Raw genomic sequence first — 16,595 nt, forward strand, 5'->3', positions numbered from 1 at the left:
GGGAGGGTCACTTAAAAAAGTTAGGGTAAGGAAAGAAAGAATTACAAGTATTCTCTGTCTTGTCCAAAGTGATATGTCCAAAAGATAAACAAGTCTATTTAGGTCTAGATTTGGTTTGGCAGATGCTTCTCTTTCCCACTCCACACCCTATAACCATCAAAGACTTTGAAATGGAGAAAGATTTCTAAACATTTCCTTTAGCATGTGATAGGATTGTGAACAAACATATGTGAAGGCCTGTGTTCTGCTAAAACAATTCTTTCTGCTCTAAAGGGCTTTCTTTGGGTTGAGCATTTGACTATTTATATTGAAAACACATACCAAGCACAGGAAAATTCTCCTTTTGAACTACAGAAAGTGTGCCTGATCATTCTTACATTGAGCCTGTCTGGGATTGTGTTTGCCAGTGGAACTATTGGGGAAAGGCATAATGGGAACCAAGGGGTGGAAGTTAAAACCAGACATATTCACATTAGAAATAAGGCACTTATTTTTAACGGTGTGGATGATTAACCATTGAAACGAACTACCATGGAAGTGGTGGATTCTCCAAATCAAGACCAGATGCCTTTCCGGAAGATATGTTTAGTCAAACACAAGTTATTGGGCTCAATATAGGAGTAACCGGCTGAAATGCTGTGGCCGGTGTTATACAGGAGGTCAGACTAGACGATATAAAGATTCCTTCTGGCCCTAAAACTCTGAATCTATGTATCAATAGCTCTTGTTGCTGCTCTCACACACCACCAGAATGCTGTTACTTAGCACACAGAATTTCTACAGCAAAGCCTCTGGCAGCCCCTAGGAACACAGGGACAGCCAGAGTTTATCCATTTAGTCTCTGACAGTGGCCAGATGCTTCAGAGAAAAATGTAAAGCCTCTGTTACGGACAGTTTTGTAATATAATGTCTGTGGGGGAAGTTTCTTTCTTAATCTAGGTAATTAGTGATTGGATTATGTCCTAAAGAAGTCTGAGTGTAACATCCCTTGCACATTTTTATCAAGGCTAGTGTAACCACAGGGGATGGTCTTATTCATGTTGGATAGGGCAGCGGTCTAGGATCCAAGAGACCAAGGTTCTATTCCCAGGTCTACCACTGACCTGCTGTGTGATCTTGGGTAATTCACTTCACCTCCTTGTACCTCTATTCCTTTCCTGCTTTTAGTCTGTCTTGTAAACTCCTCAGTGCAGGCACCATCTCTTACTATGGGGCTTTCTGGTTTGTTTGGTTTTTTTTACAGCACCTGGCACAGTGAGGCTCTACTCAGCTGAAACCTCTAGGCTGTGCTGTAGTACAATAAAATAATTTACAGAAAGCATGGAAAATGCACTGAGATCACGTCATTTGCACAGATTTCATCTGTTTGTCATAATACTTGGGTCAATTAAAGCCTCCAACGGAAGAGCCACAATGGAAGTAACCTGCAACCTACTTCCATCGGGCTTTAGATTTAGCTTCTGGTAGCTCAGATGCAGCCCTTGGTAATTAAAGGCAAATGTACACACAAGGAATGCAGGTCTTCCAATATGAATGTATGTAATTATAAAAGTAGTTGGGCATGAGAATAAGCACATGCAGTTCCAGATGAAGGGCCCTGTACTTCCCCACACTTCAAGAAGAGCAAGTGCAAGTCAAAAAAGGCAGAAATGAAAGCCACAGTCCTACAAAGCACTTATGTACATTGATGTCAATGGAATAATTCATCTAAGGGAGATAAAGAAAGGCCCTGTACATATTGATGTCATCCCAAGAAACGTCCCTTTAAAATTAGCAGCTTATCAATTTCATTGTTGGTGTGATGACATATAAACTTTGATATGTCATGCAGATATTAACAAACAGGGACAGATTCATAACTGGTGGAAACTGATATAGCCACTTTAACATCAGTGGAGCTGTGCTGATTTATCACAAGTGAGCATCCAGCCCATAATATTAATTGACTTTATTAAGCACTACTTTCCCATCCCAAAGCACTCACATTCCACAGTAGCATGAGAACAACTTAAAACGTATTTAAATACATTAAAATCAAAGATCATTCTCCAAAAGTTCCAGCAACCAGAATCAACCAGAGTGGAGAAGGAAAAAAAGGGAAAAAGCAGCGGAGGGTGGGGAAAAGGGAAGAAGACATAATTGAATGTGGAACCCACAATGGTCATACTTTGCCAGAGAAATGAATCACTTTCTGCTTTACTGTGTTGTAAAACTTGGGAGGCTGATAATATGCACTCAGAATCTCAAAGGCAACCATAAAGCATTGCAAGTGCGTCATTTAATAATTGGAGCAACTGTGTTGCTCAATTTATGGGTACCACCCTCTGCTTTCTCAAAAACCCATGAGAGTTTCCACTGGGAGGACTTCAAACATTCAAGTATGACATTTCCTCGCCTGTTATCCAAGCAGTGGGCTGCACCTCCCCAAAGCAGCTGTGTAAGCACAGAGGTAGGCCAGACAGGGGCTTGTCATTTTACAGCCATTACATTTCTAATCCCCTCTAGCTTCCTCCCAGCAGCTTCAGACACAACCCAGGCTGAACTCATCTTCCTGAAAAGTGTGGAGAGGAGTTGTCCATGAGCAATTCAGTTGCTGCCAGTATCCCTAGCTACCCAAATGCGAGCCTAACTCCTTCCTCCAGTGACAGGTTCATATCTGTGATGGAGTTTTTTGTGATTCAGCTGGTCTCCCCTTGTCTAATAATAATAATAATACAGGAATGACTGCATCAGGCATTTATTTTACACCTTCCATCCAAGGATCTGTGAGGTTAGTAAGTATCTCACTGGCAAGAAAACAGAGGCACAGAAAGGTGAAGTAACTCACCCAAGATCGTCCAGTGAGTCTTTGGTACAGCCAGGAACAGAACCCAGGAGAAACTGGCACTAAATCCTTTATATTAGCCACAAAACCACCTTTCCTTTATTTTTACCTATGGCGTTTTCTCCTCTTTATCTTTGTCCCAGTCTCTCCTGTCTCTTTTTATTCTCTGCCTTTGTCTCGCTTTCTCTGCCTGGCACCTGGTCTTCCTTTCCCTCCTTCACTGGTCCTCGCCCACTGTAGTCCTTTCCCTGCCTTGCATTCCTCTCTCTGTCTCCATCTCCATCTCTAAAACTCTAAATCCTGTCTCCCCACCTCATCATCATCTACCATTGTTCCCTCTTCAGGTCTTCATTCTCTTTACCGCATGTCCATATGGAATTCCCGTCACCGCCCTTACTATGAGCCCGGGGGAGGGGAGAGTGATGAGAGAGAGTGTGGGGCAACAGTGCCTACTGTCTCCTTCTCCCCACTCCCTAGCCCCATGTGATAGTAAGCAGGGGGGGAAGGGTAGGGCAGAGGAGAAAGCAGCCTTGGTTGCCTGCTCAAGCCAAGTAGGGTGGGAGGAGAAGCTACAGGGGAAATCTTGCTCACACCAGACAGTCCTGCTAAAGAGGGACATCTCGGATGTGCGTGACAGGATGAGACACCTGGCAGATCTGGAGAAGAGGACAGAGGTCTTGAGGTCTGTCAAGGGCTCCAGTGACTCTCCTGCATGTCATGTCATCAGGCACCCTGCCAGGGCCAAGGTTAGGAAGAGCTACCATTGCTTTGTGCTATGTTCGTACAGGGTTATTAAAGCATTGGCCAAAATATTAGGGTGAAATACACCCTGGGTCTCATACCCTAAGCCCCACTTACGCCTTGTGTGAAAGGTTCAAAGTGGGTTATCTTTTACAATAGAGTCACTCTAGGGTTTTAATCCTGATTGTAGAATATTGTAACATGGATAGAGAAGGTATCACCAGCCAAACACTTTTATATGGCACTCTCTCTCTCTGTAATATGGTAATACGTGGCTGTAGAGAGATTTTTGAATGAGAATTAAAAGTATATATGCATCTCTTTCTCCAGGCTGGCAGTATTCAAGCTAATACTGATGGTATCTGCTTTTTAACTAACTCCTACAGGCAGATTCCTTGAACATTAGATTCCACTCTGGGGACGTTGGCCTGTCTTTTGGGATGGATGAAAGCTGCTGCACACATAAACATCAGCAAGGGGTGCTAGTGAAAAGGTGAAAATAGCAGACTTGTACAAAGTAGTGGCAATTCTCCAGAACACCTCTAGATTGACTTTGACTGAATGAGACAGAATCCACGGTGGGATAACTAAAGGGATTGCATCTCCACCACCAGAAAGAAGTTAACACAACACAAAGAGGGTGGAAATCTTGGCCCCAACAAAATTAATGGCAAGATTTCCATTGACTTCACTGGGGCCAGGATTTCACCCCAGAAAGGGGAGTCAAAAGTACATGTACATTCTAAGCAACAGAGGCTGATTAAATACATCTGGTGCATTGAAAAAACAGTGTCTTTTAAATATAAGCTGGGGGTAAACTTAACCACAGAAATAAAGCAGACCCTTCCCCCAACCTTTAAGGCCAATTTTTTCTGTTTGTATGTAAGGTAAACAAAGGAAGCCACAATATTAAAAATAACTAAATTCTTGATACTCAGTTTAACTGATAGATTGAAGCACAGACATTCCGTTTAAATCTTTTCTAAGTAAGATGGATAAACACCCTCAACCTTTATTGCATTAAGAACATGGTTCTAAATCTGATGCAAGCTGCGTTCCTTCCAGTGTTATTTTTGAGCAATCAGAAGCCAGTTAGGAGCCCATCTAGATTTCCAAGTGCATTGTGCTCTGGCAGAGTTATTTTAAAAACCATAGGATCCTGATCCTGAAATGAACTCCACTGGAGCAGACATTCCCCTCCCCACACACCCACACCCCCCCCCCTCCGCCGTGCCCCATGGAAGTCTATGGGGCTCAGTACTGGCTCAGCAGGCCTCCCATTTGCGGCTCATTGCAGCGGATCAGAGCCGTACACCACGTTTCAGTTAACCTGGCTACAAGGATGGGTGTGGGGAGGCGAGTGTGACTCGATGGGGTCACCCTCTTGGGTTTGCTGCGTGCGGAGCAGAGATGGGGACCTTCAGGAGCTGCTTTAAAGTGGCCCGGTCTCCCCAGGCGTGTTCTAGCTAACCTGTCTATCTAGGTTCAAACCCAGTGCCCATCACCACGGCATCTGAGTGCCTTGGTGGGCTGAGAGCTCAGAGGACCCGAAGGGGGTGGGGGGCCAGTGTTGCACTGGATGGGCGAGGAGGGAGGATTGCTGTGACTCCGATTTCTATTCCCCTGGCACCGAAGAGCCGATGGGAGCTGTGCAGGGGCAGGTTTGGGGGCTGGCTCTGCCCAGCTGAAAGGAGAAACGAACAACGTCCAAGAACGTGGTTTTCCCAAACTCCTGCACGTCCGCTCCCCGCCGGCTCAGCCCTGCCTCCCCCGCCCTGCCAGCCAATCTCCCGCCAGCCGCATTCGCTCCGGTCCCTGGATTGTCTTTTACACCCCGCTCGGCACTTTGTGTACAGTCCCTTGCTGCCGCGGTCGGCGTCCCGCTCTCCTGCTGGCGCGGAGCAAGTGGCTTGGCTGCCCTGCGGCTGCCCGCGGCTCAGTCGCAAGCTGGCTGCGGGGAAGGTAAGCCAGGCGCCCGGCTCCGGGGCTCGCAGCGCCCGAGGCATTTTCCTGTCCCAAATGAATGCAGGGGCTGGCCAGGCTCGGTTCCGGAGGGGGAGGGGGAGCTGCCAAGCACGTGCTCGGCGCGGTCGCTGCAGCTGCACAGATGTGGAGGGGGATTGTCCGCAAGGAGCCGTTCTCCTGCGCCGTGCTCCGCCGGGTTAGCGGGGACCGGCAGCCGGGCAGGTACAGCCCTGCTCTGAGCGTGCCTGCCAGGGAAGTCCGAGCCCATGTAACAGACACTGCGAACCTGTGCTGGGTGCTTCTGCTCCGTTCTGTGGAACTGAAGGGAGACTCGTCTTCTGTGGGCTTGGTAAAAAAAAAAAGGGGGGGGGGGTGAGGAGTGAACTAAAGAAAGGATTTCGTTCTCTGTAAAATCCTGGACTTTTTTCAGGGTGATTTCTAAAGAACCCCATGAAACGTCTGTTGGTTTGATCCTTGTTACATTCAGTAGGACGCCCCCACCCCGCCCATAAAGTTACAATGTGTTGTGCATGTCATTAGTCTTCTGAATTTTGAGGTGTGTGAATTCCTGATCTCAGTGCTGCTGTACTTTGGGAGAGCTGCTTCTTTTCTCTAATAGTGGAGGGTCTGACAGCAAGTGTAAACCTTTCGGTGCCTGGTCATGCCACTCTTTTATGTTTGACATTTGATTATAGACATGGCTATTATTAGTTTAAAGTGCCATGGGGTGCATGGTATATTGCAAACACATTTGAAGGCAAGGTCTCCCTCTTGAAAATGTTGCAATCTCTAAATCTCCTACACTGAAGATTTTCCCCCGCCCCCAGATTATGGCTGAGAAATGAAAAGCCACAATAAACTTTTTGTAATTCTTGCATACAGGGATGTGGTGTAGCAACCAACATCATCAACACCCACATCCACACTCCAATGCAGCCTGCATGCATTTTACCTGCACCTCTGCTACCTCTTTTATCCAAGGGACAGATCCTACAGCCTTAGTCCTGTGAGGACTACTGAAGGTGCAGGAGAAGAGAGAATCAGGCCCAGAACATCTATGCAAAAAATCAATCACCTCCAACCACTAATGCATAAAAAGCAAAAAGGTGCAAATGCTGTGGCACATTCCGTCTATTTGCACGCTTCCAGTGGTCTTTGGCACGGAGCTGACCTCCTGAGAGAGCATGACACTGGAACCTTTCATAGTTTGAACACGAGGCTTACATTATAGATTTACATGTCAACTTTTCTACTTTGACTGGGGGGGAAATAAGTTTGCTTTGTGGAATCAATTTTGCTGAGTGGGTATCTTTTTTAAAAAAAAAAAGCACTGCTATTTCACTGTAACATATTCAAGGGTAAATGTAAATCATTCACAGAACAGCATATCTATTTCTAAGTGTGGTGCAGGCACAGTGGTTTGTTCAGAACATCCTAGTTAGAGGTTTTTGAATAGATTTCCTTATAACATGAATAAGGTGGACTGCAAAAACTATTTTTTAAATAGCTGCCTACTGTATACTTGAAGGTAATTCAGGATATTCACTTTTTCCTGCATCAGGACTATGCTATCGCTAGTTAAAGTTTCCATAGGGGGAAAAGCATCTAAAGTTCAGCTGCTAAATTTGATAGGCATTGGGCATAACAACGTATTCAAGAGGATAAGATGATCTTATTATTAGCTTATGTCAGTGATCAGCTAAATGTATTTTAGATATGTCATGGGCATATTACCTTGAGGATCTGGAGAACAACAGAAGTTATAGTGCAAATGCACACTTGCATTTGTGGGATTTTTGTGGGAAAATCTAGAACATTTTAAAAAATAACTTGAGTTTCATTATTCCATGTATGTATTGACCTCCCCAAATATAAGTGCCTGTTGCAGTGTTAAAATTATCCTAACAATCTACCTCAGTCATACACATATAGATAAGCAATGTTGAATAAGCTTAGTAACATAAATCTTTGCTTAGTAACAAATCTGTAAACAATTTCCATCATTCTGCCTCCCACTGAACGGCTCCAGGTTCTGTGTAACCCTGGCTCAAGTTCTGAGCCCTTAGAAATCTAATTTAAAAAAATTCAGAAAAGAAAATGACAGCCAGATATTTAATATAATGGAACTGTGTTTATCAGACTGGACCACGGAATTCATTTACATTGAATAAAAGGAGAAGTTTTTCAGTGCAGTGATGCTCTGCTCTTATATAAGACTCTTCATCAGTAGATCTTAAAAGCACTTTACAAAGGGAGGTCAGTATCATTAATTACCCATAGTTTACACATAGGGAAACTGAGGCACCAAGCGTCGAAGTGACATACCTAAGGTCACCCAGCGGAAAAGTGGAGCTAGAAGTCACATCTTCCGAGTCCCAGTCCAGTGCTCTATCTTTTAAGCCACAGTGATTCATACTCAGGGATAACCCCTCACCATGGATAATGGGTTGCGGGTTACGCTGAGCAGTAGAGATTCAGCTAAATAAGATTCCACTGCACTGTGGAAAGTCACATACACGCCCATCTCCCCTCGAGCTCTTTTGCCAGACACTTGAATGCATGAGGGCATCCTGGGTTCCAGCACTCCTCAATGAGGGCGACCGTGGCACACTGTCCCACCAGATCAAAAGCAGGAGTCTGCCACCGCCAAGGAAACAGGCACTAAAGAGGAAAGCCAGGGAGGGAGAAAGTCCCCCTGCCTGCTCAGGAGTCAGTATAAAGCAGGAGCCGTGTTCTGAAGAGCTGATTTTACCCAAACTCTTTTCTTGTAGCAACCCTCCCTGCTAGAGCCGTCTCACGGCCAATTCATCATCCAGCAACAACTGCCACCTCAAAGCCTGGAGCTGCTCTTTATGCTGCCTGACTTTGCCTCAGATTGACAGCCCCGCCACTTACCAAGTGATTTGCTGTGATGGATGTCAGCTGGACATGGTAAGTGCACACACAGATGGATATTGGTTTCGGCTCTTCTAAGTAAATCCCATCTTACATTTATTCGTGGGTACTGTACAAAGTAAAACATTCCTCTCCTCCTCCTGTAGCTTCACCTATAGAACAACTGCTGTGACACCTCTTCGCCCAAGTAAAAAATAGCTGCTTGGGAAAGACCTGTGAATACAAAGAAATGTGTATTCACTAAAAGCAAATTAATGGCACAGTCATGTTGTTACTGTTAATGTGCCCTTCCTAGAAGTTCCTACTTTATAATCCTGGGCACCTTCCCCAGGTGATGTCAGTCAGGATTGACTTCACTGGATCTTCACCTGTTTACACAGGCTGAGGATCTGGCCCTTGCTTTTCCAGGAGTGTGTACATTTAATACACTCATTTGGAATAGTTTCTGTTATTTATTTCTGTTCCAGTAACTCAAGGTGGCTTAGCATCTTTTTGTAAATTAATATCTGTATGCTTATGCCTGTAGAGAAGTGTCCTGCCCCTTTGGAGTCATGTTTAGGCTGCAGGTGATTTTGGTACTTTTTTAGGGAGGATTCTATGTTTCATGCTGTTCATTTTTGTTGTTTGACACAGAGATTAATTACTGGGCAGGCAAGTTAGCATCTTCCCATAATATTATTTAATGTGCATATATTTGTCCTGACTTCATGAAGTTCCATGCTATGCACCAGTGTGATACGATTCTCATGAGGAATATATGGAACAGACAGGGATGGAACCAGAGGGACAGGAGCTCTAGATAGTCAGCAATAGGAATTTAAAGGAGATGTACAATGAATGCTTTAAAAAATGAATATAGTTCATGATGGGCCTGATCCAAAGTCCACTGACGTGAATGGGAGTTTCCCCGCTGATGTCAGGGGGCTGTGGATCAAGCCCAAATGTGCTAAGTCGTTATTATGATATATCTGGTAAAAATAGGCCTTTTTATAATGTCTGGAAAGTTTAATTTTTCCCTAATTTAATAAAAAAAAAAAGCTGGAAATGGAGTTAAACACAAAGGTTTTGACTCACCAACAAAAGCTGAAAGACAGCATTCTGGGTCATGTTCTCCATTGCCCTGAGCCTTGTGTAGTGATTTAGGTGGATATACATTGAATATACACTGGCACCATTCTGATTCAGTAGCATTTCACATCTTTACACTGGTGTAAGTCACGGCTCCAAGGGTGGAGAAACAGGGGATCCAGCCCCCGGACTTCTTGCTGGCAATTTTTAGTAATACCTAAGATCATTATAACAGCAAGATTAAAGGAGAAAGTGGGTGTTTTTCCATTCCTTGAAAGCAGCTTAAGGGAGACAAGTGATCATTTCCCATTGAAATTAAAATAGGATTTGGGCACCAAACTCCAATGAACTCCTTTGACAGTCCCATATGTCGTGTCTAGTCATCTAGGGAGTGACCTGTATGGTCAGAAAGACCTCCATCCTGCAGTGATCTCCATGAAGGTGGAGGTCCATGGATGTGAATAGGGATCAACCCATGCAGTGCTCATTGCAGGATCAGCTCTTTAGAGTGTGTGTGCGCGTGTGCGTGTATAGAGTTTTGCCGCACACTATCAGGAAGGGAAACACATAATCGAAACAGGAGAATATGATAGTAAACCCACAAAAATCAGCAGGGGCACAGACAGGGGCAGGGCATGAAACTATTTGTTCATTAAACAAATTAGGGACATGTCTACACAGGGGATTTGAGGTCTGAAAATGCCTGTGTATCCACCATGCAACTCATTAGAGCAGATTCACTCCAGGTTTATCACAAACTCCAGCCCTCTAAGGCTACATCTATGCTTGTAGCTGGGGTCGTGAGTCCCAGCTCGTGTAGGTGCTATTTACGTGCGAGCTCTCAACCAGCTACTGCGCTACAAATAATAATGTCGCCACAGCAGCATGGTCACCAGCGAGTGCCAGCCTCAAGCATGTAGCCATGGGGTCCTGGCAGATTTGCAATTGGGGCTGCTAGCCCGGGTCGCTGCTCCTCATGCTTCCATGGCTTCACTGTTTTTAGCGCACGAGCTCTCTCAGAGCTAGTGTGAGTATGTGGAAGTGAGCTGGGAATCACACCTTTTGCTGCAAGTGTAGACATAGCCAGAGTGTGGTCAGCTGGATGCAAGCTGACAGTCTCCCTTTAAGGATTGCTGGAGTGGTAAATTAGGCAGCTTAACAGCTTTAGGCTGGAGTTTTCAAAGACACCTAAGGGAATTTGAAATTCAATGGGAAATGGGGATTTAAATCCCTTTGATAATCCCAGCCCAGATGTATTGAAACTGCAAGACGATGTCATATAACGGGCCCTCCCCTAGACATGCGCATTTGAAGTTTTTAGAAATGTTCAGTCAAAACCCCTTTCTCTAAATAAACTTTAACTTGAGAGATGGTCTGTTATTCAATGACAACAGAACACAGACCCAGCCTCAGTGGGTGGGAAATGTGAACTGTCACACATACAAAATGAGCATGGATTTGGGGGCCAGGATGTTGAGAGAGTCTGGATAAAAGGGAACAATTGGAGTGGTTTAAAATAAAAGCAGCAGCTGGGATTTCGCTGTGCTAGACACCTTGCACATCACTGCCGATCAAGGATGAGAGTTTTGTTCTGTTAGGTCTTATGTGGAAGAAAAACAAAGGCAGTTCCTGCTGCAGAGAACCCAAAGCCTGGGATTTTCAATTGAACCTATAGAAATTAGGTGCTCAAATCCCATTGAAATTCAATGGGATTTGGGCACTTAACTCTCAAATACTTTTGACAATCCCAGATACAATGTTTAAACATTTATAAGACCCTGAACCTGCACCCATCAGTAATTCTACTTGTCTTCAGTGGGAAAGCCTAGAAGAAAGTAAAGTTTGCTTTATTTAAAAAAAAATACTAAAGAAAGTAAAATGATATTTAATCTATCAAGTGAGAAGTTTATTCTCTGAATTATTCGTTCATTATATGGACAGCTTCACACAACTTCCAACACAAGGCTGGAATTTGAAATAGATATTAAAACCATCAAAAAATAGGTTTGATCAAATCTGCGTGTTTATATTGTAGATATTTTTAGGTTGAGATTTTCGGTGTTGCCTGCAGATTTGGATGTCCCATTCCCATTAAAAATAGATACACTAGATGATATTGTTGCCTACTGACTTCATGTCTGCATTCAGGCCCTGATTCTGTAAAGTCTTACTTAGCTCAAGAAGCTACTCACTTCTTACTCAGTGTGAGTGGAAGGGGAAGAATCTGGCCCTTGTGTGTGTGTGTAATGATTTGTTTTCAAAGAAGCTGTAATAAAAATCGATTCCCAGAGCCAATATACATGCAATCTCTCAGGAGGAAGGCAAGTTAAGTACAGTTACGGAAGATACAACACTCCATTATGAAACTAAATAAATACATGGTATTGCTTATTTGACATACTCCCTACTGATGGGTGACATCTATTGATTTAGACAGTGACATGCTTATCTATGTGCTGAGAGAACAAAGACGAAAGAAAAGCAAAAAGGATGTGGAATCTAATCACTTATAACCCATTAATAAAGATCAGACACTTTATACAGTAAAAAGCTTCCTGGTTTACATATCTGCTCTTCCGTTTATTCATATATAAATGGTTATAAAAATTAAAAACTCTATCTCCCAGTATCAAGCTGTTATATTACTGTTTGCTAATTTACATTTTTATTTTAAGCGGTCTAGATGTTTCATGTATTTTGAGTAAAAATGCATCAGGCCTTCCCCCTTCCTTTGAAATCCCAAGCCTGCAAGACATACTAATGTGTCTAAGTGTAAGTAGTCTCATTGAACTCAGTGGGAATACTCAGAAGCTTAGAGTTAAACATGTGCTTGAGTCTTTGCAAAATCAGGGCCTATATGTAGATGCAGTGGAGATGAGCACTATAGCAATGCCTATGTATAAAAAAACGTGAAAAAAACCAAGGCCAAATTCTGCTCTCACACACAAGCAAATTGATTGTGCCAAATTCCATTCTACCATAAACAGATGCAATTCCACTGTAGTCTAAACAAAGCCGCACCTATTTTACCCTAGCTTATTGACTTTAGGTTGTACAGATATTGCTGAAAACAAGATTTGGCCCATGACACTTCCGGGCAACCTATTGTTTAGCTCTGTGGCTCAGTTCCTTCAAAGGTTTATACATGTGCTCAACTTCAGGCATGGGAATAGCCCCGTTTAAAAATCAACTCCAATCCACTGCAATCAATGGGAATACTCAACGAGCTGAAAGATAAGCCCATGCATAAATCTTTGCAGGATCAAGGATGCTGTTTGTACAGCATCTAGCCCAACTGGGCCTCAATCCGGACTGTGCTCCCATAGTGTGTGTAATAGTTAAATACTCATCAGTTGAATGCATGCATCTTCTTTCCACAGTGTAAGGCATATTCAGCAGAACTTGGTCTAGTCTAAGCATTTGCCCAGCAAATCCAGAAGCACAAGATGACAGACGAGCCCATTAAAGAGATTTTGGGAGCTCCAAAGCATCCTGAACCTGTAACGATGGAGAAGAGCAACAACAACGACTGCGTGGTAACCACTGTCCCTTTGGTCAGCGAGTGCCAACTGACTGCCGCAACTGGAGGAGCGGAGCTGTCCTGTTACCGCTGCACTGTCCCCTTTGGTGTGGTCATTCTCATAGCTGGAGTGGTGGTCACTGCCGTGGCTTACAGCTTCAATTCTCACGGCTCGATCATCTCAGTGTTCGGACTGGTCCTCTTGTCATCTGGACTCCTCTTGCTGGCTTCTAGTGCCTTGTGCTGGAAAATCAGGCAAAGACACAAGAAAGCCAAAAGGCGGGAGAGTCAGACAGCGCTTGTGGCGAATCAGAGAAGCTTGTTTGGTTAGAGACAACCAGGAAAATACCGGACGGAAGAGAGCTCCCTTGTAAGTCAATTTGACTATTTATTGATAAGTCAGACTGCAGAAGGTTTTGACAGGATTGGAGTGAAAATGGGTTGGATTGTGAGACTCTAAGAACATCTTTGGAATTGTTAATATCTGTCTTATCACAGACTTAAAGAAAGTGATATTTCTTCCAAGACCAAGGGGGGAGAAAAAAGGTGGATGTTTTTCCCTTTGCAGAAAACAAATTTGTCATAACTGCAGTCCAGAGAATTAGTCAACACTCGGATACTTTTGGAAAGGGAGCCCTGTGGAAAAAAACAATCAAGAAAATAACATACCCTGACCTGATGTGCCAGAAACCTGCTTAAAAATAATACACTGTGAGATCTGACCAAGGGAGGAGTTACAACATTTGAACAGATGACAGAAAAACCCCATGTGGCTAAATTGCCTTTGACTTAGGTTGTTCCAGGGGAAAAAACAAACAAACAGGAAAAAAACCCAACTGTGATTGCTCAATAAGCTGATTTGTGGAGGGCAGGTCATTTTGGTTTGTTCCAATGAGTTATCTGTGGTACTTTTTTTTTTTTAAACAGTAATATTAAACTTGTTTTACTATTGAATAGAGGTAGGTAGTTATTTGTAATTATATTTGTCCAACATAAATAACGAGGTATGAGTATAGCTTTAAAAAAGTGAGATTTTTGTAAATTAAAGTAGTCAGACTTAGCACTTTTGATGATTTTGATATAAAAAGATTTTAAAATGTACATTTCATTTAAAATAATAAACATTCAGTGCTGCTAGAGCTTTAGAAAGTCTGGTATTTTTAATCGTCATCAAGACAGCTTGTACTTTCAGGTTTGGTCGCCATTCTTTACTGTCTTCCTTTCATGACATTCCTCTGTAGAGCCATAGTTATGCTAATAATTTTGAACACACAGAAAAACTGGCTTATCTCACCTCTACTTACAAAGTCTGTATTTGATTTGATGCGTTTTACATCTTCAGGAAAGATGGAGCTATATCATAAGGCTCATACAAAGACTTATACACTTGAGCAATATTATTCATCCTGTGAAGATGATGGAGTTACTCACAAGTGAAAAGTTACTCATGTGCATAAATATTTGCAGCCTCATAATTACCATTCTTAGCTACGTAGGGCCCAATCCTGCAGATAGTTACGACCAGGTGTAGTGCTTATCACCACGCGCAGATCTACTCCCGGTAGCAAGAACTGCACCTGGGACTGTTGGTATGATGTGTGGTGTTCAGTGACCTCAGTGTTTGGCTTTATTCAGTGTCTGGTTCCAACTGGCTGTGCATAACAGGAGCTTTACACAATCCTGCCCATACCTTTGTCTGGGAAGCTTAAAGGCAGAGTCCCTAATACTATGCCGTGGGGCTCAGAATTAAAACAAAATTCCCTTTTACATTATCTTGAATTTCTCCAGATGTGTGTGGCGAGAGGTAGGAGGAGATGTTGGGAGGAAAAGAGGTTTCTATATTTTCCAACAGTATGTACAAAAGTTACCATATCTAATAGAGATAGGGCCCCAATTTAGGAAAGCATTGCATTCAGTATTGCATTTAACACACATTTAAATACTATCCTGAATTGGGTAGGACTTAAGCACGAGCTTAAATGCTTTCAAGAATGAGGGCCTGAATAGTCTTTATTTTTATTTATTTATTTTGAAATCCCTGCAGAGCTTGATTCTGCAGTGAACTTAGGAGCAGACCCAAAGACCATTTAAATCAATGGGAGTCTTATCCATTGACTCCCTTTACTTCCATGGCAGGCTGGGGATTGCCAGGAACGCAGGATTGAACCATCATTTCCAAGACCCCTAACAGCACAAAACAGGAGCATATTTGTAATGGTTTTTAACTGCCCTTTTTTGGAGTTAAACTCCATTGAACAATTTTGCAGATGAATTGGTTTAAAATATTTTGCATAGCAAATCTTTCAAATTCTAATTCAAATAACATGAAAGCAAGCTGTGCTATTGAAAGGAATGGGACCAATTGTGAAGAGAGGTTCTTTTCCTCCACAATACAGGAGACCAAAGTTAACTCTTAATACTTTCCTAAGATACTTACAACTTGAGCTGGTTGAAATTTTTCAGTCAACTATTTTTTGGGGGAAAAAATACTGATTCGGTGACACCAAGACACTTGTGAACTTCTGTTGGTTTTGCCTATTTGTTTTGGTTGGAAAAAATCCAACCAAATCCAAAAGCACAAAACATTTTGTTTCAACATTTTCTAAGTGAAAAGTTTTGATTTTTTCACTCAAAATGACTTTTTGTTTCAATATTTCCTTTCATAGTATTGAAAACAAACAATATTTAAAGTGGTCAAAACTGAAATGAAACCTTTTGGATTTTTGTTGAGACAAACGCATTTTTGTTGAATTCAACGCAAAATAAAATTTCTGACTATTTGATTTGCCAAATATTTTGAAAATTTTCTATTTTTTTTTTCAGAATTATCAGCAAATCAAAAAAATCTTATCGGCCCAGCTCTATTTACAGCTTCATCTCATTTAGTTATTTTTTAATCCTGATCATGACTGAGAAACACTTTCCAGAAAGGAAGGGAAGAAAAATACTCCCTTGAGATTTTCCTTACATTTTACACTGGAATCTGTCAACTATTAAAAGATCTAAAAGAACAAATACATTTTCAGATACTAACTTAGGGCCCAATACTGTGAATCTACTAGTAAAGACCCTTGTACCTACATGGAGTCCTATGAGGTCTGTAAAGTTCTTTCATCTTCATTAGACTTTAATACCTCGATTCAGCAAAGCGCTCGGCCCTCGTTCAGTGAAGCATGAACAAAGCAGTGCTTTGCTGAATCTCAGCCTTAAGCAGTGTTAAAGGTAGGTACATGCTCAAGTCACATGGAAGTCAATGGAACATAAGCACGTGCTTCCTCAAGGAACCATTATTTGATTGCCCAGGGAGGTAGAGGTGCTCAGTGGGACTTTATAGGATGTAGCCCTGGATCCAGTTCAATGAGTTTTATGTTTTGATGTCAGGGAATGCCTGTCTGTGATACACTGTAATATGCCTAGTCAGCACGATGATCACAATAGTGTGGTACCGTGCAATGTGCAGAATCAGCATGATGACCACCATAACATCAGACAGCAAGACACACAAGCTTTCTGCATTATGGGAAAGGAACATGGATTAAGTCGTCACTTCACATCAAGGGCTGAATTGGGCCTTTACAGCAC

General features: G+C 42.7%; 1 protein-coding gene across 2 annotated transcripts; it reads left to right on the forward strand.

Moving 5' to 3' along the window:
• Positions 1-5,389: 5,389 nt before the first annotated feature.
• Positions 5,390-16,019, forward strand: TMEM100 (transmembrane protein 100). 2 transcript variants are annotated; one of them, XM_067547822.1, is made up of 4 exons: positions 5,390-5,527; positions 8,302-8,461; positions 12,874-13,383; positions 15,837-16,019. In XM_067547822.1, exon 3 carries the CDS (start codon positions 12,940-12,942, stop codon positions 13,342-13,344), a length of 405 nt encoding a protein of 134 aa, XP_067403923.1. In that variant the 5' UTR covers positions 5,390-5,527; positions 8,302-8,461; positions 12,874-12,939; the 3' UTR covers positions 13,345-13,383; positions 15,837-16,019. The 2 variants fall into 2 exon arrangements, with proteins under 2 accessions (XP_067403923.1, XP_067403922.1); XM_067547821.1 differs by lacking the exon at positions 15,837-16,019 and having other exon boundaries at positions 12,874-14,144.
• The last annotated feature ends 576 nt before the right edge of the window (positions 16,020-16,595 follow it).

This window comes from Emydura macquarii, unplaced genomic scaffold (assembly GCF_026122565.2).
Source record: "Emydura macquarii macquarii isolate MOO-44397 ecotype Brisbane River unplaced genomic scaffold, CSIRO-AGI_Emac_v2 contig_1230, whole genome shotgun sequence".
Classification (NCBI taxonomy): Eukaryota; Metazoa; Chordata; order Testudines; family Chelidae; genus Emydura; species Emydura macquarii.

Excerpts from the sequence above, each read along its gene's own strand:
- TMEM100 (XM_067547822.1), top strand. The coding sequence starts at position 12,940 with ATGACAGACGAGCCCATTAAAGAGATTTTGGGAGCTCCAAAGCATCCT.